The following is a 26161-nucleotide window of genomic DNA, read 5'->3' as shown; positions in this document are numbered from 1 at the left end:
CTCTGCGTTTACATTCCTCTGTTCAAAAACCCAGGACAAAATAACTTTTTTAAAGTGATATTTTTTCTCAGTGGGTTGTGAGTCTTTGAAACTGCTGTCACATAGAGCGATAGGGCAGAGTTCTTGTTTCGACATAAGGCTGAGAAAGATGGACTTGTTGGGTATTTCCATCATTTTCAGTTCCAATTTCAGGTTTTCAATGTCCACCAATTGAAAAAGAAAATTACATTAACCCAAGCAGAAGACACAATGTGTGTTTGTATGTGTGTGTAAGGAGTCTACCTGAAGGAATTAATTTTTTAAACATATTTAACTTTTTTTAACTCAACTCCACCCCCTAGCTGCATCCAGTATACAAATATTAACACATTAACCGTATTGTCCTTCACCAAAGGTTATTCATTTGACTCTCCATAAATGGTTCCTCATGGGCTCTACCTCACAAAGATGGCCGCTCATGGAGTTTATAAAAATAGCTGCTCATTGACTCTACCTTACAAAGATGGCCGCCCTTTGACATTGCCTTACAAAGATGGATACTCATTCATCCGCACCTTCGTGGCCGCACACCCTCGTACCTTTACAAAGATGGCGGCTCCGGCGGCTTCATCCCCGACTGGAGAGACCAGCGAGCCGAAGTCTGCCGTATTCTGGGAGCAGCTGCTGGAAAGTGTCGTAAACGACTGGGAGGGAAAAAAAAGCCGGTGTGTGTTTGAGGTTGTCCTGGAGCCTGAGGTAAAAAGAAAAATCAATCCGAGAGCAGGGAGGGGTTGGGGGTTGTTAGTGGATGAGAAATGGCTTTCCCCATCCTCTGTCTATTGTGAAGTGTATCCCGGGGTGACCATAAAAAGGAGCTAAGGCTGGGCCTGGGGTCTGGCCTGCCTCTGCTTTGCTGCTCGTCTTTCATTTGTAGAGGGAAGAGGAGAAAATAAACGTCTCACAGATGCTTGTTTCCAGTAATAAAATCCCTACAGTGTGAATGCAGGCCATTTGGCCCATCGAGTCCACGCTGACCCTCCAAAGACCATCCCATCCCTACATTCCCCATTGGTAACCCATCTAACCTTGCTCATGTGGGAGGAAACTGGAGCAAACCCACACAGACACTGGGAGAATGTACAAACTCCACACAGTGACTCAAACCCGGCTCCCGGTTGCTGTGAGGCAGCAGTACTAACCACTGAGCCACCGTGCATGTCACTTAATTCTCCCAAATCTTTACTTCGGGGAACAGTTTGGGATGTTGTGGATGAAGGCAGATCAGCCGAAAGTGGGGTTTTAACCTTTTCTTTTTAATTATAATTAATATTTGCTTATGGGTTGTGGGCATGCTGACTTGAAACAATATCGCTGTTCCCTTGGTGCTTGCTACTGAGTCAGAATTCTGGAACTCCCTAATGGCACCATGGGTGACCCTACACCTCAGCCCTTGGATTGCTGTGGTTCGAGAAAGGGGGTGCATAGCACTTGGGAAGCAGTAGTTGGTCATTTGGACCTTCCAGATTAAAGCAGAAACAACGATGATGCTAGAAATCTGAAACAAACAAAAAAAAAGGTAGAGAAACGTGGCAGGTCAAGCAGCATTTGTGAAGAGATAAGCAGTTGCAAGTGTGGTACAAGAGTAGGCCTCTCAGTTCTTTGAGTCAGTTCTGCCATTCAGTGGGGTCAGTAATAAGTCATCCCCAATTACCTTGAAGTTATTTTGAGAGGCAATCATGTTGATGTGGGACTGAAGTCCCATGTAGGCCAAATAAAGCAAAGGCAGCAGATTCCTTTCCCTAAGTGAACTATATGAGCCTTTTCAGTAGTTATGTGGTTGCCACTGTGCCAACATTTTATGTCAGATTTCTATTGAAATCAACTTTCACCATCTGCAATGGTAGGGTTCAAATCCATTTTGACCTAGAACATTAGTTTGGGGTGCTGGATTACTAGTGATGTTACCAATATGCCAACCCTCACTTATTGGCTAAGGTCAGACTAGACTTGAGATTGTTACCAAATCTCCTTCCTTTGAATCTTCCAAACTCATGACCCCTGCCACAAGGGCAGCATATGCATGGGAATGATATCACCTGCAAGTCCCCCTATAATCCGAACACTATTTGGACTTGCAACCACATTGCCATTCCCACACTGTCAAAGTCCTGGAGCTCCCTAATAGCAGTATGAGTGTACTTATGCCACAAAGACGGCAACTGTTCGAGAAGATGACTCGTGGTACTTGGGAGCAGGAGCAGGTCATTTAGCTCTTGTAACCTGCTTCACTTGTCAGTAAGATCTGGTTCAAGTCTTATCTCCACTTTTCTACCTGCACCTCATAATCTTTATGTAGGAACGTAAGAATAGGCCATTCAACCCCTTGAAATTGTTCCACCATTCAGTGAGATCATGGCTGATCTGTGGCCTATATGCCTACCTTTAGTCCATATCGCTTAATACCTTTAGTGACCAAACATTTATCTCTCTCAGATTAAAACTGGTGCAGCATCCACTGCAGTTTGTGGAAAAAAGTTCCAAGCACCTACCACCTTTTCTGTATGGAATTGCTTCCTGAAAGTTCTCGTGAATGGTCTGGACCTCATTGTCAGACTATGCTGCCTAGTTCTAGAATCCACTACCAGTGGAAATAGTTTATCTCTATATACCCACTCGTTTCTTGTCACTATCTTGAAGACTTTGATCTGGTCACCCTTTAACCTTCTAAATTCTAGAGAAATCAGACCTAATTGGTGTGGTCTCTCCTCATAACTTAATCCCTAAAGGTCCAGGTATCATTCTTGTAAACCTATAATGTACATGCTCTGTGCTAATATATCCTCCAGTCTGCACACCTCTAAGTGGGGTCTAACTGGGTTCTGTATATTTGCAGCATAACTCCTGCATCCTTCTACTCCAGTCTTCTAGATATAACTCATTTGAATCATTTGTGTATTAGAAGTCTGTATAATTCAGCCTTGAATAAATATAAAGACCTGAACTTCAGTACCTCTGGGGAAAAAAGAATGGAATAGAAGCCCAACAAGTCCACACCAACCCTCCGAAGGGTATCCCACCCAAACCCATTCCCCTTTACTCTATATTTACCCCTGATTAATGCACCTAACCCACACATCCCTGAACACTATGGGCAATTTAGCATGGCCAATTCACCTAACCTGCTCATCTTTGATTGTGGGAGAAAACCAGAGCACCCAGAGGAAACCCATGCAGACATGGGGAGAATGTGCAAGTTCCACAAAGACAGTCGCCCAAGGCTGGAATCGAACCCAAGTCCCTGGTGCTGTGAGGTAGCAGTGCTTACCACTGAGGCACCATACTGCCTAATGACCAATGACCCTCAGGAAAAAAATAAACTACTTTCTGTCTTAAAAGGCCAGCCCTTTATTCTTAAACAATATCAGCTAGTTTTAGGTCAGAAGTCACATGACACTAGGTTTTGGTCTGACAAGTTTATTTGAAATCACAAGCCTTTGGAGCGCTGCTCCCTTGTCAGGTGAACCTGACCTAACCTGACAAAGGAGCAGCACTCCGAAAGCTTGTGATTTCAAATAAATCTGTTGGACCAAAACCTGGTGTCTTCTGACTCAGTCCAAAACCAGCACCTCCACATCATAGCTAATTTTAGTGTTCCCATCGTGTGTCCCCACCCCCCGAGGTGGAAACATTCACTGGGAATCCACTCACAAAAGGTTGCTGCATAAGGAAAAGACGCAAGGTATTATGGGCAATGTATTAGCATGGATAGAGGATTGGTTAACCAACATGAAGCAAAGAATGGGGATAAATCAGTGCTATTCTCATTGACAATCAGTGACTAGTGGTGTGCCTCAGGGATCAGTTGTTGGGACTGCCATTATTCACAATTTATATAGATGATTTGGAGTTGGGGTCCATGTATAGTGTGTCAAAATTTCCAGATGACACTAAGATGAGTGGTAAAGCAGAGGATTATGAAACTTTCAAAAAGATAGTTTGAGTGAGTGGGCAAAGGTCTGATAGATGGAGTACAATGTTAATAAATATGAAGTCATCCATTTCAGTAGGAATAACAGTAAAAAGGACTAATACTTGAATAGTAAGAAATTACAGCATGCTGCTGTGCAGAGGGACCTGGGTGTCCTTGTACCTGAATCACAGAAGGTTGGTCTGCAGGTGCAACAGCTAACTAAGAAGGCAAATGGAATTTTGTCCTTCATTGCTGAAGGGATTGAGTTTAAAAGCAGGGAAGTTATGTTGCAGCTGTATAGGGTACTGGTGAGGCCACACCTCACGTACTGTGTGCAGTGTTGGTCTCCTTTCTTGAGAAAGGATGTACTGGCACAAAAGGGGGTGCAGAGGAGGTTCACTAGGTTGATTCTGGAGTTGAAGAGGTTGGTTTATGAGGAGAGACTGAGTAGGCTGAGGTTATATTCAATGAAATTTAGAAGAATGAGGGGGAATCTTATAGAAACTTATAAAATAATGAAGGGAATAAATAAATAGAAGTAGAGAGAGTGTTTCCACTGGCAGGTGAAACTAGGACAAAAGGGCATATCCTCAAAATTAGGGGGAGTAGACTTAGGACTGAATTGAGAAGGAACTTCTTCACCCAGAGGGTTGTGAATCTATAGAATTCCCTGTCCATGGAAGCGATTGAGGCTTCCTCAGGAAATATTTTTAAAACTAAGGTCGATTTTTTTTTGAACAGTAAAGAAATTAAGGAATATGAGAGGAAGGTGGGTAAGTGGAGCTGAGGCCACAAAAAGATCAGCCAGATGGCCTACTCCTGCTCCCAGTTCTTATGTTCTTATAAAGTCTTGTATATTTCTGGAAAATCATCTCTCTTTCTTCTAACTCCCTGTAGGTACAGACCTCAAATAAAAGCAAAGTACTTTAGCTGCTGGCAATCTGAAATGCTAACAAAATGTGCTGGAGAAAATCAGCAGGTTTGGCACCATCTGTGATGGAAGAAGTAGAGTTAACATTTGGAGTTCAATATGTTTCTTCTTTGGATCTGAAGTGGACTGGAAAATAAGAGATCATATTCAGACATTTCTGTCCTAGATGTGCTGCTGCATTGTTCTAGTGAAGCCCAAACAAATCACATCTCATTTTCTGCTTAGGCACTTTATTGCTTGAAGAACCAACATAGGGCTCTGATTATTTTCCGTCACCACCAAGCATGAAATCCATCATTATCTAGCCCCCCTTCAGTTCTGAAGAAGAATCACATTGGACTTGAAATGCTAATTCTGTTTTCTCTCTCTTTTTCTCTCTCTCATTCTCCCTCTCACTGTCTCACTCTCCCTCTATCTCTCTCTCTCTCTCACACACACACACTCTCACTCCCTCCCTCCACTCCCTCCACCCGCTCCCCCCCCCCGTCCTCCCCCCCCGTCCCCCCAACATGAAGGCTGCCGGTCCAGCTGAGTTTATCGAGCACGTTTTGAGTTTGGCTTTTTATTCTGGGTATCAAATTAACTTATTCAACCAGCTTTTCAAGGGCAATTAGCAGTGAGCAATAATTGCTTACTTTGCCAGCAACACCAGCTCCCATTAGAAATGAAAATTAGACTGAAGAGTGATCTGATTGAGTTGTTTCAACTGTCAAGGGTAGGTACAGTGGAATTATTTATTTTGTTGAAGAAATCAAAATAAAAGCAAGTGATCAGAAGTTTGAGTGAGGCAATTTAGGTGGGATGTGAGGACATGTTTACTTCCCTACACACGATACAAATTTGGACATCTCTCCCAAAAGTTTGTGGGAGCAGAAAAAATGAAACTATCAAAATAATTGTATGATGGAGTTTTGTTAGGTTATGATATCGATGGATATGAAACAGAGATATTTAAAAGGAGTTGAGATGCAGCAGAAGAATGATCTAATTGAAGGATTGAACAACTCAAGGGGCTGTAAGCACATAACTGAGAAATCAGACTGACCACTCCTGTCTAACTGTTATGTTTTTGTCTTGCAGATATACACACCCATACAAACACTTGGATGATGGCAAGTCAATTTGTTAGGAAACTTACTATATTTGCCACCAGGCATAGATTAAAGTTGCTGGCTGTTTCCTGTGGAGGGCTGTTTGTCACCAATGCCTTCTGTCATGTTTTCCCCCAGCGGACGTATGGAAAGTTGTACCAAGCTTGGTCAAGAGGGGTCCCTGCTGAACTTTCAGACAAATTGCAAGATACTTTTCAAGAGGTTCTTAAAGATGCTGGGGTGGATTCAACACAGAATTACACAGCGTTTGCTGCCTTCAGCTTTCAGCCAGTGAGTGCGGGTGTCCCTTGGTTACCGGCTGGTGCTATCATTGGCATCCCTGCCAACTTCAACAGCACAGATGATGAAGGAAAAGGAATAACAAATCGAATTGTCATGATCAATGGCAGAGACGTCAAATGGGACAGTGAGGTGGGAAAAGCCCTAAGGGAATCCCTCACCTTTTCACCTAATGCACAGAAGTTTGCCATAGCTCGAGAGATTATGTATTTGCAAAGCAACAGCCCTATCATTTATTCACTGGTGGGATCAGTCTGTTTAGCAGGCACATATCTGACTGGGGTGGCAGCAAAACAAGCCCTAGGTTTGTACTCTGGTCCTGTATTAGTACGTGGCTTTTTCAACTTGACTGTAGCAGCAGTGGGACTTATAGGTTACTTTCTTCTTTCTGATACAGTTAGTCACTGGCTTGACTATAGATCAGACCACCGCACAGCTACAATATCAAAGAACTATGCAGAAGGAGGCATTGAGTTTTATGATAAAGTACTTGCACGGAATAGAACATTTCGTTTTCTACTGGGTAAAAAAGGAGTGGAAATGTATGCAACAAATGGAAATCTGTTCCCAAAGCATTGGTTCAGATTAAAACATGCTCCTTACACCTCCAGAAAAGAGATGATTGAAAATACTCTGAAAGACTGCTGGATGTAAACCAGTGAATTGTACCCCATTCACCAACTTAAATATTCATTCTATCCACTACAGGTGCACAGTGGCAGCAGTGTATACTATCGACACGATGCACTGCAGCAACTCATCATGGCTCATTCGACAACATCTCTCAAATTTGCAACCCTTACCTAGAAGCACAGAGGTATCAGATACCACCACCTGCAAGTTCACCTGAAAGCCACACACCATCTTGATTTGGAACCATATTGCGGTTCCTTGGTTATTGCTGAGTCAAAATCCTGGCAATCCTTCCATAAGGATACTGTGGGTGTCCATGCACCAGAAGGATTGGAACAGTTCAAGAAAGTTACTCACTACCGTCTTAAGAACAGTAAGGGATGGGTGACAAATGCTGCCTTTGCCATTGACACATCCCCCAATTAGGTACACATTTGCACAATATCTTGTGCCAGTGAATTCTCTCCAATTTTGCTTTCCTTTGTTTTTTGTGTCCCCCAAACTGTGTGCTTTCTCCTGTTCTCCCAGATTCTTTGTGAGGGAAGCATCTCCCAGCATCACAAAAATGAATTTTGTAGATAGGAAGTTCAGCTGCACTTTGTAATGAGCTGTTCCAGTATGGTGATTGATAAAGATTCACTGGTGTTCTGGTGACTTATAACCTATTGCATTGCCAAACTTACGAAGTTATCCTTTATAGCAAAGGATCATCTAATTTCATAAAATTCAGGCACAAATCATGCGAAAAGCAGGAAACTGAGAGACTGACATTCTACTTGTTTTTCTTTCTTTCCCTTTTATTGACCAAAAGTTGTTAAATTTTTTTGCAAGTTACTGAGTCCAAGAGCATGCCAGTTTTACATGGCTTGCAAACCTATATCAGTCACTCGTGTTTTCCTTTACATTTTTCTTGAATTGTAATTTTGCTAATAGGTTCAGGTTTCACAGGCATGTGCAGATATCCTTTTGTTTGAGGTGATGATAATCTCGTAAGAATTGCAGATTATACATAGTGGCTTAATCATGAATGAAGATAGTTAAATCTAAAAGAGCTACACTTGAACTCGAGCCTTGTTTAATAATCAAATCTTGAACCTGACTTGAAAGGTGAAGTTCACCAGTCATTGACTGTCAGTGGGCAAACCTCTGGGTCTCACCCATATTGCGTGCAAAGAGGCATGATATACATGGCTGGGCCACCTCATTTGCAGTATTAGAGATGCATTAGTAGCATGAATTTGAGTAACGAATGAGAACATTATGAATATTCGCTTTCACAGGATATTTAACATTTTAAGAGAGTTCTGAAATAAAAAAAGTAATAGTGGTCAAAAGTTAAAAGTGCAGAAAAAGCAAATAAATTGGTTGCATTGTTAATTCCCTCTCAGCTTGACACTTCAGGATGTTATTTCCTAACAGCTCCATGGGTGTATCTGCATCCCAGGATCAGCAGTGGTTCAAGAAGGCGGCTTACCACCACCTTCCCAAGGGTAATTAGGACATGTCCATGTACCGTTGACAAAGAAGGAACAAATGTAGCAAATAATGGGCATTCACATTGACTGAGGGCCCTGTGCCTAATTGCCACCAAAATGTTAAGAGAATTCTGTGATTTTTACACGTATGTACAAGATAGATTTTGAAACCTCTGTGGTCTGACAGAGTGCAGAAAGAGCTTCTAACTGTGAGTTCTCATTTTACTAAGCGGTTCAAGTTTCACAGGCATGTGCAGATATCCTTTATCACAGGTGCTACACTCCACGATTAAATGATTGGTAATGTGCTATTTTCATCCTGTATGAGCAATCTGCATTTTTTTTAGAAAAGAAATGGTATAAATATTATGGTGCTTTTGCAAGGCTGCCTGTTTTTCTCCTGTTAAGCTCTTTATTTGCTTAAATTAAAACTGATGAACCTCTAACTGATGTGCTAACTGGAATGGTTTGTATAAATTAGGAAATGCTGCTTCTATGATGTTGGGCTGCATTGAATCCCATTGTCTGATTGCAAGACCAGTGCATTTAGCCAATAAAATACATCTGTGGTCAATAAGATGAGAAGGGCTCCAATTCCATGAGCAAACTATTCAATTAAGCAACACCCATATATAGTCATCATGTAGAAGCAATATATAAACTACAAACAAGAAGGTGGACCATCTATGTTTATATATAGTTCAGTTGCGTAAATGGTGTATTTGGCAAGTGTTGATTTTTAGGGGTGTGTGATCACAGTTACCTAAATATTGACTATTTGTAAGGAATTTTGTTAGGATTGTTGCAAAACAGCAGTTTAGCTGTATACATTAGTGAATTGGACAATATACACCCTATGACAATTAAGAATGGTTCATTAAAGCAGAGAACAGGCAGATGGCATGGAATGTGTTGATTTCATTAAAGTTGTGAAGGCAGCATCCTTCCGTCGGGCCAAAGTACGAGGGAACTTCTTCTGAGTCTTCCCTCCATCTCTTCTGGTCTATCTTTCTTCTGAAGAAAACAGCTCCCTGATGCAGACTGGCAACAACAAGGACCTTCTGACCAGAACTGTCCAACGAGACCCTGAAAGCTGGTTGATATACCTGATGTCTAGGAGCAGGTGGTTTACACTGTGTCAGTCATCCAACTGAATCCTGCTAGCTGGTGACTACAGGACAGCTACTTGTGACAATGGGTGATGTTTCCCACTTTCATCTGAAGATTAGATGTTGGGGAGGGTATGAACTAAAATTACAGGAGATTAGAGTTTATGCAGATACATAGAAGATAGGGAAACAGAGCAAGGACAAAAGACAATGGGAAATCAGAAAAGTGATCAGCAGAGACTTCAAGAGTAAGAATCAAACAAGGCCACTGTAAAATAATATGAATGGGATGAAGAACATTAAAAACATAAACCTTAAAGCTTTGTATTTTAATACACAGTCACTTTAAAGTGGATGAATTAGTCAACAAATAGATGTACTGTAAACAGGTATGATATATTTGGGATTATAGAGATGTGGATGCAGGTGACCAGGAATGGGAACTTTAGGAAAGACAGACAAAAAGGAAAAGAAAGTAGAGTAGCATTATTGATTAAAAAAAATTAATGTAACAGTGAGGAAGAATATGATCTCCAATGAAATAGAACCTGTGTGGGTCGAGCTCAGAAACACAAAGGGGCAGAAAAGTACAGTGGCATACTGGCATGTACAGTATACAGACCCCTAAACTGTAGTGTTACTGTTGAGGAATGCATTAAACAGGAAATTAGAGATTCAAGCAATAAAGATACCACTATAATTATGAATGACTTTAATATGCGCATGACTGGGCAAATCCAATCAATATCAATACTGTAGAGGATGAATTCTTGGGGTGTCAAGATGGTTTTCTGGATCAATATGTTGAGGAAGTAGTCCAGATGAAAGTGAGGACTGTAGCTGCTTAAAATGAGAGTTGAGAGTGTTGTGCTGGAAAGGCACAGCTGGTCAGGCAGCATCTGAGGAACAGGAGAGTTGATGTTTTGGGCAAAAGCCCTTCACCAGGAATGATGCTATGAGCCAAGGGAGTGGTGAGATAAATGAGGGGGTTGGAGCAGGGGCTGAGGTATGGTAGCTGAGAGTGCGATAAGTAGGCGGAGGTGGGGATAATGGTGATAGGTTGGAGAGGAGGGTGGACTGGATAGGTGGGAAGGAAGATGGACAGGTCATGAGGCCGGTGATGAGTTGGAAGTTTGGAACTGGGATAAGGTGGGGGGAGGGGAAATGATGCCATGAAGTTGGAGGGTCCCAAGGCAGAAGATGACTTGTTCATTATCCAGGCTTCAGGTGGTTAGGGAGTGGCAATGGAAGAGGCCCAGGACTTGCATGTCCTTGGTGGAGTGGGGGGGTTGGGGGGGGGGGGGGGGGAAGTTGAAGTGTTTGGCCACATGGCAGCGGGGTTGGTTGGTGTCCCATAGAGAATAAGCCATCCTAGATTGAGCATTCCGTAATGAGGAAGGAATTATTTGCAATCTAGCTATGCAAGGCTTCTTGGGGAAGAGTGACCATAATATGATTAAGATGGAGAATGATGTGGTTTGTTCTAAGACTAAGGTCCTGAATCGAAATAAAGGAATCCACAATAGTTTGAGGTGTGAGCTAGCTGTGATAGATTTAAAGTGATGACAGTGGAGAGGCACTGGCAAACGTTTACAGTGCATGATCTGCAGCAGTTGTTCATTCCTGTCTGACCTAAGTTAAAAAGGAAAGGTGGTCTGACCATTGCACACAAAGGAAATTAAAGTTAATATAAGGTCAAAAGAAAGGGCACACAGATCAAAAAGGCAGCATATCTGACGACTGGGAGAAGTTTTCATTTCAGCAATAGAGGAGAAAGGGATTGGTTAAGAGGGGACAATAGAGTACAAGAGGGAGCTTGTGAGGAACATACAAACTATGTAAAAGAGTCAAAATGTGTGGTGCTGGAAAAGCATAGCCGGTCAAGCAACATCCATGAAGCAGGAGAGTCAATGTTTCAAGCATAAATTCTTCATCAGGAATGTGGTGGAAGCCCAAGAAGGCTGAGAGATAAATGGGGGAGAGTGTAGGGCTGGGGCAAAGGTAGTTGGGAAAGTGATAGGTAGATGACAGTAACCTCGGGCGACTGTCTGTGTAGAGTTTGCACATTGTCCCCGTGTCTGCATGGGTTTCCTCCGGCTGCTCCAGTTTCTTCCTACAATCCAAAGATGTGCAGGTTAGGTGAACTGGCCATGCTAAATTCCCCATAGTGTTCAGGGATGTGCAGGTTAGGTGCATTAGTCAGGGGTAAATGTAGAGTAATAAGGTAGGGAAGTGGGTTTGGGTGGGATGCTCTTCGGACGGTCAGTGTGGACTTGTTGGCTGAAGGACCTGGTTCCACAGAGATTCTATGATGAAGCTAAGGGGTGAAGGTGATAAGTTGGAACGGAGGGTGGAGCAGGTAGATGGGAAGAAAGATGGACAGGGAGGACAGTTCAAGAGTGCGGTGCTGAGTTGGATCTGTGAAAAGATGGGAAGGGAGATGAGAAAATTAGTGAAATCAACATTGATCCCATGTGGTTGGAAGGTCCCAATGTGAAAGATTAGGTATTCATCCTCCAGGCGTCAATCTGGTGGTGGAGGAGGCCCAGGAATTGCATGTCTTTGGTGCAGTGGGAGAGGGCGTTGTGTTCAGCCACAGGGCAGCTTAGTGTGAGTGTCTGTGCTGACTAGATATCCCAATCTGCTTAGATTAGATTTCCTTCAAGTCCACACTGACCTTCTGCAGAGCAACCCACCCAGACCCATTTCTCTACATTTACCCCTTCACCTAACACTATGGGCAATTTAGCATGGCCAATTCACCTAACCTGCACATTTTTGGACTGTGGGAGGAAACTGGAGCACCCGAAGGAAACCCATGCAGACACGGGGAGAATGTGTAAACTCCACACAGACAGTTGCCTGAGGCGGGAATTGAACCCAGGTCCCTGGCGCTGTGAAGCAGCAGTGCTAACCACTGTGCCACCATGCTGCCCGTAATCTGACCTAGTCCAACTCAGCACCACTCTCTTGACATGTCCTCCCTGTCCATCTTGCTTCCCACTTATCCGCTCCACTCCACCCTCCCACTGACCCATCACAATTACTGCATCCACCTATCACTTTCCAACCTACCCTTTCCCCCCGCCCTCACCACCAGCCCCAGCCCCACCCCCTATTTATCTTTCAGCTCTCTTCCCTCTCCACACTCCTAATGAAGGGCTTATGCCCGAAGCATCGACTCTCCTGCTCCCAGATGCTGCCTGATTTGCTGTCCTTTTCCAGTGCCACATTTTTCAACTGGAGTTCCATTTGTTCGCATTTGGTCCATATCTCTCTAAATCCTTTCAATTTGTGTACTCATTCATAAATGTTATAATTGTACCCACCATCGCAACTTCCTCTGGCAGCTCATTCCATACACGCACCACCCTCTGCATGAAAAAGTTATTCCTCATGTCCTTTTAAAATCTTTCCCCTCCCACCTTAAACGGATGCCTTTCCTAGAAAAAAGACTTGTCTATTTGCCCTCATCATGCCCGCATGATCTAATAATCTTCTATAAGGTCACCACTCAGTCTCTGAAGCTCCACTTAGAAAAGCCCCAGCCTATTCAGCCTCTCCCTCTTACTCAATATAACCTCATTCAATGTGGCCCCAGTAGTTTAATGGATAAAGCACTGGTCTCCTAAACTACGGATTGCGGGGTTCAAGTCCCATCTGGGGTGGCCTGAGATTTTTCCTAAAACTCTTTGGGGCGGCTTGGTATCTCAATGGTTAGCACTGCTGACTCACAGCGCCAGGGACCTGGGTTCGATTCTAGCCTCGGGCCACTGTTTGTGTGGGATTTCCACATTCTCCAGTGTCAGCGTGAGTTTTCTCTGGGTTGCTCCTACAATCCAAAGATGTGCAGGCTGGGTGCAGAATAGGTTCAGGGAATGGGTCTGGGTGGATTACTCTTCGGAGGATCGGTGTGGATTTGTTGGGCCGAAGGGCCTATTTCCACATTGTAAAGGTTCTATGAACTCAAAATCTCCAGCCCTGGCAACATGCTTGTAAATCTTTTCTGCATCCTCTCAAGTTTAACAACATCATCCTATAGAAGGGCGACAAGAATTATAGTATTCTAAACGTGGCCTGACCAATGTCTTGTACAGTTGCAGCATCACATCCCAACTGCTATGCTCAACATTCTGACCAATGAAGGCAAGCATGCCAAAGCCTTCTTCACTACCCTGTCTACCTGCAACTCCAGTTTCAAGAAGCTATGCACCTGTACCCAGGTCTCTTTGTTCAGCAACACTTCCCAGGGCCCTACGAATAACTGTATAATATGTGAAGGAAAAAAGATTAGTGAGAATAAATGTTGGCCCCTTACAGTCAGAAACAGGGAAACATATAATGGGAAGAAAGGGCAGATCAATTAGGTACATACTTTGGTTCTATCTTCAAAAATGAGGGCACAAATAGCATCTCAAAAAATGTTGGAAATCATAGGGTCTAGAGAGAGGAAGAAATGGAATAAAATCAGGATGATAGGGAAATGGTGTTGGGGAAATTGATGGGATTGAAGGCCAATAAATCCCTAGGACCTAACAGTCTACATAATTAAGGAAAATGCCCCATAAATAGTAGATAAATTGGTAATAATCTTTCAAAGTTCTGTAGACTCTGGAAAAGTTCTTATGGATTGGAAAGTAGCTAATGTAACCCCACTATTTAAAAAAGAGATAGAGAGAAAGCAAGAAATTATAGACTGGTTAGCCTGACATTGGCAGTGGGGAAAATGTTAAATACTATTACATAGAACTTAATAGCAGAGCACTTGGAAAACAGTGACAGGATTGGACAGAGTCAGCATGGATTTAGGAAAGGGAAATAATGCTTGACAAATCTACTGGAATGTTTCAACGACATAGCTATAAAATTCATAAGGGGGTGCCAATGGATGTGATTTACCTGGGCTATCAGAAGGCTTTTGATAAGATTGCACACTGGATGTATACGTGTAAACGTAAAGAGCATTGGGATTGGTGGTAGCGTATTAATATGGATTGCTTGGCAGAGAGGAAACAGGTGAGAAATAAATGAGTCTTTTTACAAGTGGTAGCCAACCAGTGGGGTACTGTAGTGATTAGTACTTGGACCCTAGCTATTCATAATATATTATGAGTTGGACAAGGGAGCCAAGCATCGTATCTGACACAAAAGTGGGTGGGAAGGTGAACTGTGAGGAGGATGTAGAGCTGCTCCAGTGCAATTTGGATGAGTAGAGTGGGTACATGCATGGCAGAGGTTGTATAAGGTAGATAAATGTGAGGTTGTCCACTTTGGTAACAAAAAAACAGAAGGTGGATTTGAGTTGATTTATTGTCACATACACCTAAGTACAGTGAAAAGTTTTGTTTTGTGTGTGGTACAGGCAGGTCATAGCATACAAGGATGTACAGGTGATAGGGTGATTAGACAGAGCAAGGCATACAAGGTTACAGCTGCACGGGAGGTGCACAAAAGCAAGATCAACATTAGATTTGAAATTAGAGAGGTATATTCAGTTGTCTAATAACAGCGGGGAAGCAGTTTTCCTTAAACCTATTGTTACAACACGGGGTAAACCTCCCTGCTAATTTAACTCTGACACACAGAGAAACTTACATCGCGCTATAATCTGTTAAAGTTTTAAGAGGCAAAGAACTATCCCAGAGGTCAATATTTAAAGTAATAATTAACAATTTTATTCCTTAAGTCCAACAGAGAACATTAGAACAACAGCTATTTACAACTCCTTTCTCATAAACCTATCTTTTATCTCCCACTGGTCTGAAAAACCCCGATTGACATTTATAAAAAAAAATTCAAATTTCAAAACCAGCCAGCTGTTAAATCTTCTCTGTATCTTCCTATGCAGATTTTCCTCTGTTGGCTTCAGTATTCTGCTTCACAGGTCTTCCATATGAACAGGTACCTTTCAGAGAGTTATTCAGCTAGCAGTCTGTACTTGTTGGTTTTCTTAGCTGTTCTCCTCCTAACTGTTTAAAATATCTAGTTTTATACCCCAAAACATCAGATCATTTCATTGTTTTACATGTTTTTCAAAACACTAAATTCAAATTTGTTTGGATTTTGGTATCTTGGGCATAATTTAAACTGATTGGCCGAATTTGAATTTGCTTTTTGTATCATGGCAACTCATCTGCAATATTGGTTTCCCAGTCAAATGTTACATTTTAACCACTTTCAGTACAATCTGTGCCTCTCTTAGTCCGTGCCAGCTTCCAATGTCTCTTAAAGGTACAGTGCACATGTACACCTTCAAAACACATTTGGTACATGTGTTATACCTTTTGTATCCTGTACCTGATGGAAGAGGTTGGAAGAGACTTTAACTGGGATGGGAAAGATCTTTGATGATGTTAGCTGCCTTTCCATGCAACAAGAAGTTTAGATCGATTCAGTGGATGGAAGGTTGGCTTGCATGATGGTCTGGGTTGTATTCACAACTTTCTGTAGTTTATTACGTCCTGGATTAACAGTTGCCATACCAAGCCGTGATGCACCCAGAGTGTTTTCTATGGTACATCTGTAAATGTTGGTAGGGGTCCTTATGGACATGCCAAACTTTCTTGGCCTTCTGAGGAAGAAGAGGCATTGTTGTGCCTTCTTGACTGTCACATCTGCTCAAGATTATGGCCATTGAAATATCCCTGAATATTGGTCATTTTTCTTCACCACTGCAGTACAGGAGAAACTAAAACCCATACATGTCATCATTATATGCTGGACTCAGTAAGCATGGTAAAGAAAGTGAAAAGTATCAATGATGAAGACCATCATTTTAGAGCTTCAAATGAATTTAAAACGCATTAGGCGGCACAGTGGCTCAGTGGTTAGCACTGCTGACTCACAGCACCACGGTTCAATTCCCGCCTCAGCTAGCTGTCTGTGTAGAGTTTGCACATTCTCCCCGTGTCTGCATGGGTTTCCTCCAGGTGCTCCAGTTTCCTCCCACAATCCAAAGATGTGCAAGGCAGGTGAATTGGCCATGCTAAATTGCCCATACTGTTAGGTGCATTAGTCAGGGGTAAATGTAGGGAAATAAGTCTGGTTGGGTTACTCTTTGGAGGGTCGGTGTAGACTTGTTGGGCCAAAGGGCCTGTTTCCATACTGTAGCGAATCTAATCTAAATCTCTAGAAACTGTGGGCTCAAGGAATCACAGACCTCATTTGAATAATTACTATAAAATTCATACTCCTTCAGTAAGTTCGTGTTTAAAGTCATTTTTAATGTCTTGCTTTTATATTGTTAAATTATGGGTCTTGTAATCTTATTGACCATTGCAAGATTTGTTTTAACATTATTTCCTACATGATTAGATTACTGCCTTACCCAATATACGGCCCAACAACAGAAATTACTGTTAAAGCTCAGCAGGTCTGGCAGCATCTGTGGACAGAAATCGCAGTTAACATTTTGGGTTGAGTGACCTTAGTCAGAACTGGTCCACTATCTGATCTCCAGCATCTTCTCCCTCCCCAATTCATGGGAGTATCCTTTTCCCGAACTAGAGTTCCCATTCCAAAGCCAGATCACATCTAAAACAGGAGCTCTGATATCATGGAAGTGCAAGTCCCAGTGGTTCAAAAACACTGGGACTTTATAAATCACATTTATAAAAAATTTTTAATGACTTTCAAAACTGTTTCTGCCTCGATGCTCTTCCTCCTGGGCCTTACACACACTAGAGGGTTCAGGAGAGGTGAGAGGGAGCATTTAAAAATTGAAAATGGATTATAAAAGACAGAAAAAGATTGTGTTCTGAGGAAGGGTTACTGGACTCAAAATGTTAACTCTGCTTTCTCTCCACAGATGCTGCCAGATCTGCTGAGTTCCTACAGCAATTTCTGCTTTTGTTATGGATTGTAAAAGTCCCAGCACTCCTGAACAGAACCATTGAGACTTACACACCCACATCATCAGAACTTTAGCTCTGCATCTTGAATGAGAACCCAATTCTAGAAGATTGAAGTGGCAAAAGGGAGGATCAAGCAGGCTGGGGTTTGCCCTATAACTCGGAGGGTCAGGGACTGGATAGAGGTCATAACCCAGATAGGTAGGAAGCAGGAAGGGGTTGCAGCAATGAGGAGGAGGTGTTTGGGAAGGTTTGCTGGACATAAGATGATACTATAAGCAGCAAATTACATTTTTCTTTAATATTTTAAAACTTTTTTAAAAATATTTCACTTGATAATGTAAAATGCTTCTGTTTGGAGGGTGTCCTGTTTCTATTATTCCTAATGGGGAAGGACCTACAGAACTATAATTGCCATAATCCCAGAGGCTGCTCTCTTGTTTGAGAGAGAGAGAGATGACTGGTGGTGAGTTTAACCTGAGAATTACCATACATCAGGTGGTGGCGGTGGGGGGTGAGTTGAGAAGACGAGACCTTCACCGTTCTGAGACGTGAACCTGTGTTGCTGGCATTACTGTGCTTCACATACCAGCTGTCCAGTCAATTGAGCTAACCACCCCCCATCCACAGTTTTAATATTTCACTGAAAAGTTGTGATTGTCAAGGAACTTTAAGTGAGGATTTACAGTATAGGTGCTAAGAAAATTCCCCAGTGTCGTCAACACTGATTTAGAGTGGCTGCAATGCGAATGGAGGCATGCACAGAACCTGGTAGGGTGAGAGGAAGCCAATGTTAGCCAACTGCTGTTTGTCCTGGAAGGAGCATTCTTGCTGTGCCTAACTCTGCAAAGTGTTGTAAAAAGTGAACTTGCATTTGCATTCATGGTCACAGGATAAGGCATTAAGCAGCATTACTCAGTAATTTGAACCAGTGTGGAAAGCAGTGATACCAGATTCATCACTTGGTGCTATCTATAGAACCTTTATATTTTCCATTATCTTGTTGGTTAAATTGGAAAATCAGTTTTCTTTTATTTTATTTGACAATTGCTAGCAGATTTGCTGCGACATTGCTAGGCCATTGTGTAATTTTATTCCTTTCCATAGTGAGGAAAAGGTAGTCATCAGTTTTTCACCAATGAAGAAAATTAAAAATGGACCTTTTAGCCTGAGTCTATAAAGAGTAAGATACCAACACAGCTTGTTTTGCTTTGCTTGCTAAATTAATGTCCAGGAACCAAAACATACGTGGGTGCTTTAATGAATTTTATTTTTCAACTACACCAAAAGTTCCTACACCAACAATCTGGATTATATTGTTCCAGTAACTGATTTCAGAAAGAATCATTTGCATTTTGTAATAAAACAGTATCGAATCTACTGTGTCATTTCTTCAGAGCGGCAATACATACTGACAGGTTTGACCAGGAGAACGACATGCCTGCAGTTTTGGCAGAAAGGGTTCCAGTGAATGTTCTCTTTTTGGGTCAACATGGCAAAGGGGCTATTTTCTGAGCAAGTATTAAACCACCACCCACCACCATACTTGGAAGCACAGTTAGCTGCATCACCATCAGTGTCATTATCCCTTGAGCTAAATGGCAAATTATCAACCATATTTTCAAAGGTTGCCAAAGCATCTCCAGCACCACCCCGATATGCACCAAGTTGCATTCTATAGTGTGTGCTCTCATCACCCAGCCGGAAAATATCATACTCAGCATAGCTCTGTTGTGTCCAACCATTTTTCTCCTCATCTATTACTACTCTTGCTTTGTACCATTTCTGGCTGGTTAGGTAGTACATATACTGATTGCCAATGTAGTGGTCACCCTGAATATTGCCGAACCCATACTTGTACGCAGTCCATGTTTCATTCCATGTCATCTCACTCTGTCTGGTGTTCCGATGCAGCACCGTCCATCCACCATTGCAGTCATAACTCATGTTACAGTTGATCACAATGGGTGGTGTTTTGTCCAGTGGTTCTGGCTGGATCACGTAGAGGCCATCGTCAGTGAATCCTCGTTGAAGAAGCTCATTGCAATCTCTTGAGTATTTTGCTATGACAATAAGCATTTAATTTATTTTGCAGTGTTTTTTCATGTCCACACTTGTATGAATAATTATACCTTGTGTCTTAAATTTATTTGATAGTTATTTAGGAAGATTACACTACATTATGAATAAACATGCAATCCAATGTAAGAAATATAATTTCTAAAAGTCTATTTCTATCAAGAATGCTATTTATTATCTATTGTACAGTGTATAACTTTGGAAGAATTTGTTGTTTTTCATTTAATTCAGTAGTTACTCACAGATTTGTTCAGGATAAATTAGATTTGTTTGATTTCATAAGGACAGCAGCATTATACCAGTAATGAAGCACAATGGTTACTTTGCTATCAAGATAGAACTCTGTATGGTATAAACTGACCAATCCTGTTAAGGCCTGAAGACCTTGACACAAGACCCAGACATTAGCTGGGGCCAGCTAGATTTGATCAACTTGGCTCATTTGAGATTATGCCCCTCTTCTAAGATATGGGTCTAAGCTCCAAACCATCAGCTAGGCTGAATGATTGATATTGATTGGACTACTGCTCCTTTTTTGAAGCAGCTGAATCAAAGGTGAATTTCAACTAAGAAACACTTAATAATCCGTTGATACCATTCCCACTGTTATCTCTCAATCAACAAAACTAGTAATTTGTCTTAAACAGAAACAGAATTTACTGGAGAAACTCAGCAGGTCAGGCAGCATCTATGAAGAGAAAGTAGAGTTAACGTTTTGGTGACCCTTCTTCAGAAATTGCTACTGTCTTTTGAGCAATTATTTGATTTTGCTGATTGTGGCGTCTTGATGTGCACCAATAAACTTGCATTTTACCTACAAAACCAGGAGACCATACCTCGACTGTAACTTAATAAATGTGAAATACATTGGGTCGTGATGGATGTAGAAATGATAAGAGTCAAGGGCACATCCAATTAGATCAATCAACCATGAGCTACTGAGGATGATTTGTTTGTTGATCTCTTCTCCTTCAGCTTCTCCTTTTTGCCTTGACATACTTTTCACTATGAGACTGAAATGTGTAATATATAAAATGTCACTACATACATGGAAACATCTTCATGTCTAACCTTAGTACTCTATGCCCACCATTTGAGGGAGACAATGACTTTCTAATAAGAGGCCCAGGCTAATACCATTGATAGTGGAACTTGAACGCAATTAATCCATCTGGAATTGAAAGCTCATCTCTGTAATGATAACTGTGAAACTATGAAGAATTCTCATGTAAAAAATCTCTATTTCACTAAAATCCTTTAGGAAGGGAAATTTACCATTGTTACCTGGTCTGGCTTATATATTATTCCAGATCCCCAGCAAATGGTTACTTCTTAACTGTCCTCTGAAGTGGGCTATGAAGCCACTCAATTTAAGGGCAATAAGGAATGGGCAACAACCGTTGGCCTTGTCAGTGATTCCCCTGTCCCGCAAACAAAAAAAAGTGAAAAATATGTGCACTATGCCCTTAATTTCTTACGTGTGTAATAGTTGAGGACTAGAAGAAATTTTACAAGACCACAAGAAATGAAAGATATAGAATGTAGGGAAATAGATGGTGACATCTTGAAAAATGTGCACATTACAGAGGAGGACGTCCTGGATGTCTTGAAATGCATAGAAGTGAATAAATCTCCAGGACCTGATCAGGTGTACCCTAGAACACTGGGAAGGTAGGGAAGTAATTGCTGGGCCTCTTGCTGAGATAGTCATATCGTCAAAAGTCACGGGTGAGGTGCCAAAAGACTGGGGATTGGCTAACATGGTGCCACTGTTTAAGAAAGGTGGTAAGGACAAAACAGGGAACTATAGACTGGTGAGCCTCTCATCAGTGGTGGACAAGTTGTTGGAGGGAATCCTGAGGGATAGGATGTACATGTATTTGGAAAGGCAAGAACTGATTGGGGATAGTCAGCATGGCTTTGTGCATGGGAAATCATGTCTCACAAACTTGGTTGAGTTTTTTGAAGAAGTAACAAAGAGAATTGATGAGGGCAGAGTGGTGAACGTGATCTATATGGACTTCAGTAAGGCGTTCGACAAGGTTCCCCATGGAGACTGATTAACAAGGTTAGATCTCATGGCTACTTTTGGAATATGGCATGCAGTTCTGGTTTCCTTCCTATTGGAAGGATGTTGTGAAACTTGAAAGAATCTTGCCAGGGTTGGAGGATTTTAGCTATAGGGAGAGGTTGAATAGGCTAGGGCTATTTTCCCTGAAGTGTCAGAGGCTGAGGGGTGACCTTATAGAGGTTTATAAAATCATGAGGGGCATGGATAGGGTAAATCAACAAGCTCTTTTCCCTGGGGTGGAGGAGTTCAGAACTAGAGGGCATAGGTTTAGAGTGAGAGGGGAAAGATATAAAAGAGACCTAAGGGGCAACCTTTTCGTGCAGAAGGTGGTGCGTGTGTGGAATGGGCTGCCAGAAGAAGTGGTGGAGGCTGGTACAACTGCAACATTTAAAAGACATCTGGATGGGATATGAACAGGAAGGGTTTGGAGGGAAGTGGATTGGGTGCTTGCAGGTGGGAGTAGAGTGGGTTGTGATATCTTGTCAGCATCGATGAGTTGGTCCGAAGGGTCTGTTTCCATGTTGTACATCTCGATGACTCTAAATAGAAGCAGCAATCCAATCATCACCTAGACCCTAGTCTGCTCTGGCATTGGACAAACTTTGACTAATCTGATTGTGGACGCAATTGCTCTTTCCTGGACGTCCCCTCCTAAAAAAACCATTAACCCTGCTGTCAATCAAAGGTCTATCTAAACCAGGCTTGAGTACAATATCCCAGTCTTCACTGTCCTGTGGGGAAAATAATTCCACAAACTGAGAGTAAAAATGTTCTCCGCATCTCTGACCTAATGGGAGACTCCTATTTTTCAAACTGTCTCCCCATTTCTGACTATCCCACCAAGGAATCCTGAAGAAGGGCTTATACCCGAAACGTCGATCCCCCTGTTCCTCGGATGCTGCCTGGCCTGCTGTGTTTTTCCAGCATCACATTTTTCAACACTTAAATGTACAGCAATCCTGTTGACATACTTTGTACAAAGAAAGTATAAGCAAGGTAAATTAAGGCAAAATGAATCACAACTTACTGTGCTGGTTCAGCATATGCTCAGGAAGACAAATGGAATGGTGCAATGGAAATAAAAAAAACCATTAACCCTGCTGTCAATTAAAGATCTATCTAAACCAGGCTTGAGTACAATATCCCAGTCTTCACTGTCCTGTGGGGAAAATAATTCCACAAACTGATACTGAGAGTAAAAATGTTCTCCGCATCTCTGACCTAATGGGAGACTCCTATTTTTCAAACTGTCAGTTCCCACCCTATCAAGTCCCCTCATGATTTTACATATTTCACTAAGATCACTTCTGATTCTTTTAAACTCTGATGTGTAGGCCCAACTTGCTTAAATTTTACGGAATCATACAGTATGGGAAAGGCCCTTTGGCCCAACTCGCCCGTGTACTAGGTTTCCGAAACGGAACTAGTCCCATTTTCATATGTTTGGCCCATGTCCCTCTAAACCTTTCCTATTCATAGACCTTTCCAAATGTCTACTAAATGTTGTAATTGCACTCATCTGTAGCCTATACATCCCAGTAATTAGTCATGACATCTTTCTGAACAATTTCTAATGCTTTTACATCTTTTCTTAAGTGAGGATACAAAAATTGCACACATTGTTCCAGATGCAGTTTAAGGAAGGCCCTGTGTAGCTGTTGTAGAAGTTCTGTACTTAACTTCTCAGTTTCCATTGCACCATTCCATTTGTCTTCCTGAGCATATGCTGAACCAGCACAGTAAGTTGTGATTCATTTTGCCTTAATTTACCTTGTTTATACTTTATTTGTACAAAGTATGTCAACAGGTTTGCTGTACATTTAAGTGTTGAAAAATGTGATGCTGGAAAAACACAGCAAGCCAGACAGCATCCGAGGAGCAGGGGGATCGACGTCTCGGGCATAAGCCCTTCTTCAGGATTCCTGAAGAAGGGCTTATGCCCAAAACATCGATTCTCCTGCTCCTCAGATGCTGCCTGGCCTGCTGTGTTTTGCCAGTATCACATTTTTCAACACTGGTCTCCAGCATCTGCAGTCCGCACTTTCTCCCTGTACATTTAAGTGTGACAACTTCATGCAAAAATTGACAAAAGATCTCCCTACCCTGGCAAAAGTGAGGACTGCAGATGCTGGAAATCCTGATGAAGGGCTTTTGCCTGAAATGTTGATTTTCCTGCTCCTCAGATGCTGCCTGACCTGTTGTGCTTTTCCAGCACCACTCTAATCTAAACTCCCTACCCTGCCTATTCAATCTCTCTCTCTCAATTTCTCTGTTTAATAATCTCAAAATCTATATGTTTACTCCAAAAACATTTTAACATTTATAATTGGAAAGAAAAAGTCATTTCAAAAATGATTCTGTGGACAGGGCAAACCAAAATTCTTCCTGATGGTTTGATTTGAAATCCCGATGCTCACCAGGTAGTTGACCAAATCCTAACTTGAGTTATTGGTCAGTACTACCAGTGCATTATACTTGTACCTTCTGAACAACTTTTCATGCATTCACATTGGCATTCAAATCATATAATTAAATATCTTTTTAAAATAAAAGTTTAAAAAAATACTGTTTGTTCTCAATTGTGATATCTCCTTAAAAACCAATACACTTATATGATACTTCCCTTGAAGAAGCTGGCATTGTCAAAACAGTTGCAACAGAGATGAAGGAACTGGGAGAATGGAATAGAATTTTTACAGTAAGCCGGGTGTGAGGATGTATAGTCCAGGTAACTGTGCGAGTCATTGGGTTTGAAGTGGATATTGATGACCAGCCTATCCCCAGCAATGGAAGCAGTTATCAAGGAAGGGAGGAGTCCAAAATGTACCAAGTGAAGGTGAGAGGAGATTAGAAGCAAAATAAATAAACTTTCCAGTTCTGGGTGAGAGAGTGAAGCAGTGCCCCTGATGTCATTGATGTACTGGAGAGAATTGTGATTGGGAGCAGGAGTAGGACTCGAACAAGAAATGTTCCAGATACTGCACAAAGAGACTGGCCATACTGGGGCTTGTGAGGGTACCCGTGGCCACACTCTTGACCTGAAGAAAGTGAGACGAGTGAAAAGAGAAATTTAAAGTAAGGATGAGGTCACCAAGGGTGGCACAGTGGCTCAGTGGTTAGCATTGCTACCTCACAGCCTCAGGGACCTAGGTTCAATTCCAGTCTCGGGCATCTGTGTGGAGTTTGCACATTCTCCCCATGTCTGTGTGGGTTTCCTCTGGGTGCTCTGATTTCCTCCCAGAGGGTTGGTGTGGACTTGCTGGGCTGAAGGGCCTGTTTCCACACTGTAGGGATTCTATGATGATGATTAACATAAATGCTTGAGCAACATTTGAACTACAAAGACTGTAAAGAGATTTCAAGATGGGAAGCGTATCTTGATAAATGCATGGTGAGCATTAATCAGTTCCTTCCTGATCTGATCAAGGCAGAATATACAAAGCTGCTCCATAAAAGCCAGAGGAATGCTTGAATACAATGTCAAGGGCTTATTGAGTCCATTTTTAAAAATCAAAGTGTAAAAGTAAAGATTGAGGAAAAATCTATTATAATCACACCAAAGTTTTCAGAAGAAATATTATTAAAACAGCTCACCTTTTTTCAGAAGCAGATCTCTCAAATTTATGATGCTTCTCACTTGGCTTGTATGTACCATCTCAGCATTAGCTACTTTAAGTTTCAGGTTTTTGTAGATCAGTGTGCTTGCTGCATCCAAAGTAAAACTTTGAGCAGACAGCAGAATAACAGTGAACGTTATGAACTGGGTGTTGAAATTCATAATGGAAAACCTGCAAGAGGATGAACCACAAGAGTTAATCTTATGAGTTTAACTTCCAAACTTGCAACAAATTTCTTCACATTTACTGAGACCTTTGCTGGGAGAAGGTTAGGCAGGAAATAAATTATCGGGTTCACTGTTTGCTTTTATACTGGTGATCTGGATGCAAATAGCCATGAACCATTAAAAATTAACTACAATTTTATAGATAGCGAAGTTTACATTGAGCATGAACAGAACATGTGGTAAACATCTTAACAGCTGGAACATGTAGGGACTATCCAATTTCATCTTGTCTTTTATTGATAGACAAATACACATTCCTGGTAAGCTACTAAACCACTACTATCTAAAAATGAATAAATATGTTTGCTAAAGCCAAATTAAATGTATCATAGGTGTGATAATTTTAGTTTTTAATTAAATCATTTTCTCCAATAAACCTTGATGCTTCATAATTCAAAAAGGTACTTTTTCATGTGATCCATCCTTCCATGATTACACTAAACTTGAGCTAACAATTAACACTTACCGTCTGTGCTCTAGTATTGCACTGTAATGCTCATAATCGTCCCACAATTTGGTGGAGGCTCAGGGATTAAGTGAAGGTCATATGAATCTTCAAGCTCCTCAAAAAACCACACAACAAATTTGTCAAGTGCCTTGTGGGGTGTGGGTAATTTGGTGGAGATAAATTGATTTCTTGCTATTGGGCACTCTTCTGATCAAGTGACACAGCATTGGAAAGGAGTTGTCTCCAACTTCCCTCTCACCCCAGCCCCTTTCCTGTCCTCACACATACTGGTCTTTTGTCTGTCTGTGATCCTCAGCCTCTGCAGCAGGTCAGAGAATGTTCACTGGCATGATTAGCAGTGGTTAGCACTGCTGCCTCACA

General features: G+C 41.8%; 2 protein-coding genes across 2 annotated transcripts; one reads left to right on the top strand and one right to left on the bottom strand.

Moving 5' to 3' along the window:
* The first annotated feature begins 643 nt into the window (after positions 1 to 643).
* Positions 644 to 8958, top strand: tmem177 (transmembrane protein 177). Its single transcript, XM_072579893.1, has 2 exons — positions 644 to 735; positions 5961 to 8958. Exon 2 carries the CDS (start codon positions 5987 to 5989, stop codon positions 6923 to 6925), a length of 939 nt encoding a protein of 312 aa, XP_072435994.1. The 5' UTR covers positions 644 to 735; positions 5961 to 5986; the 3' UTR covers positions 6926 to 8958.
* A 9633-nt stretch (positions 8959 to 18591) lies between these two features.
* On the bottom strand, positions 18592 to 25362 carry LOC140482412 (fibrinogen-like protein 1-like protein). Its single transcript, XM_072579892.1, has 2 exons — positions 25083 to 25362; positions 18592 to 19401 (listed from the first exon to the last, which is right to left on the bottom strand). Exons 1-2 carry the CDS (start codon positions 25264 to 25266, stop codon positions 18716 to 18718), a joined length of 870 nt encoding a protein of 289 aa, XP_072435993.1. The 5' UTR covers positions 25267 to 25362; the 3' UTR covers positions 18592 to 18715.
* Between the last annotated feature and the right edge of the window lie 799 nt (positions 25363 to 26161).

The sequence above is a fragment of the Chiloscyllium punctatum genome, chromosome 10, assembly GCF_047496795.1.
Source record: "Chiloscyllium punctatum isolate Juve2018m chromosome 10, sChiPun1.3, whole genome shotgun sequence".
NCBI classification, from domain to species: domain Eukaryota; kingdom Metazoa; phylum Chordata; class Chondrichthyes; order Orectolobiformes; family Hemiscylliidae; genus Chiloscyllium; species Chiloscyllium punctatum.
Note: the sequence above shows the minus strand (reverse complement) of the source record. Positions and strands in the feature narration are given on the sequence as shown.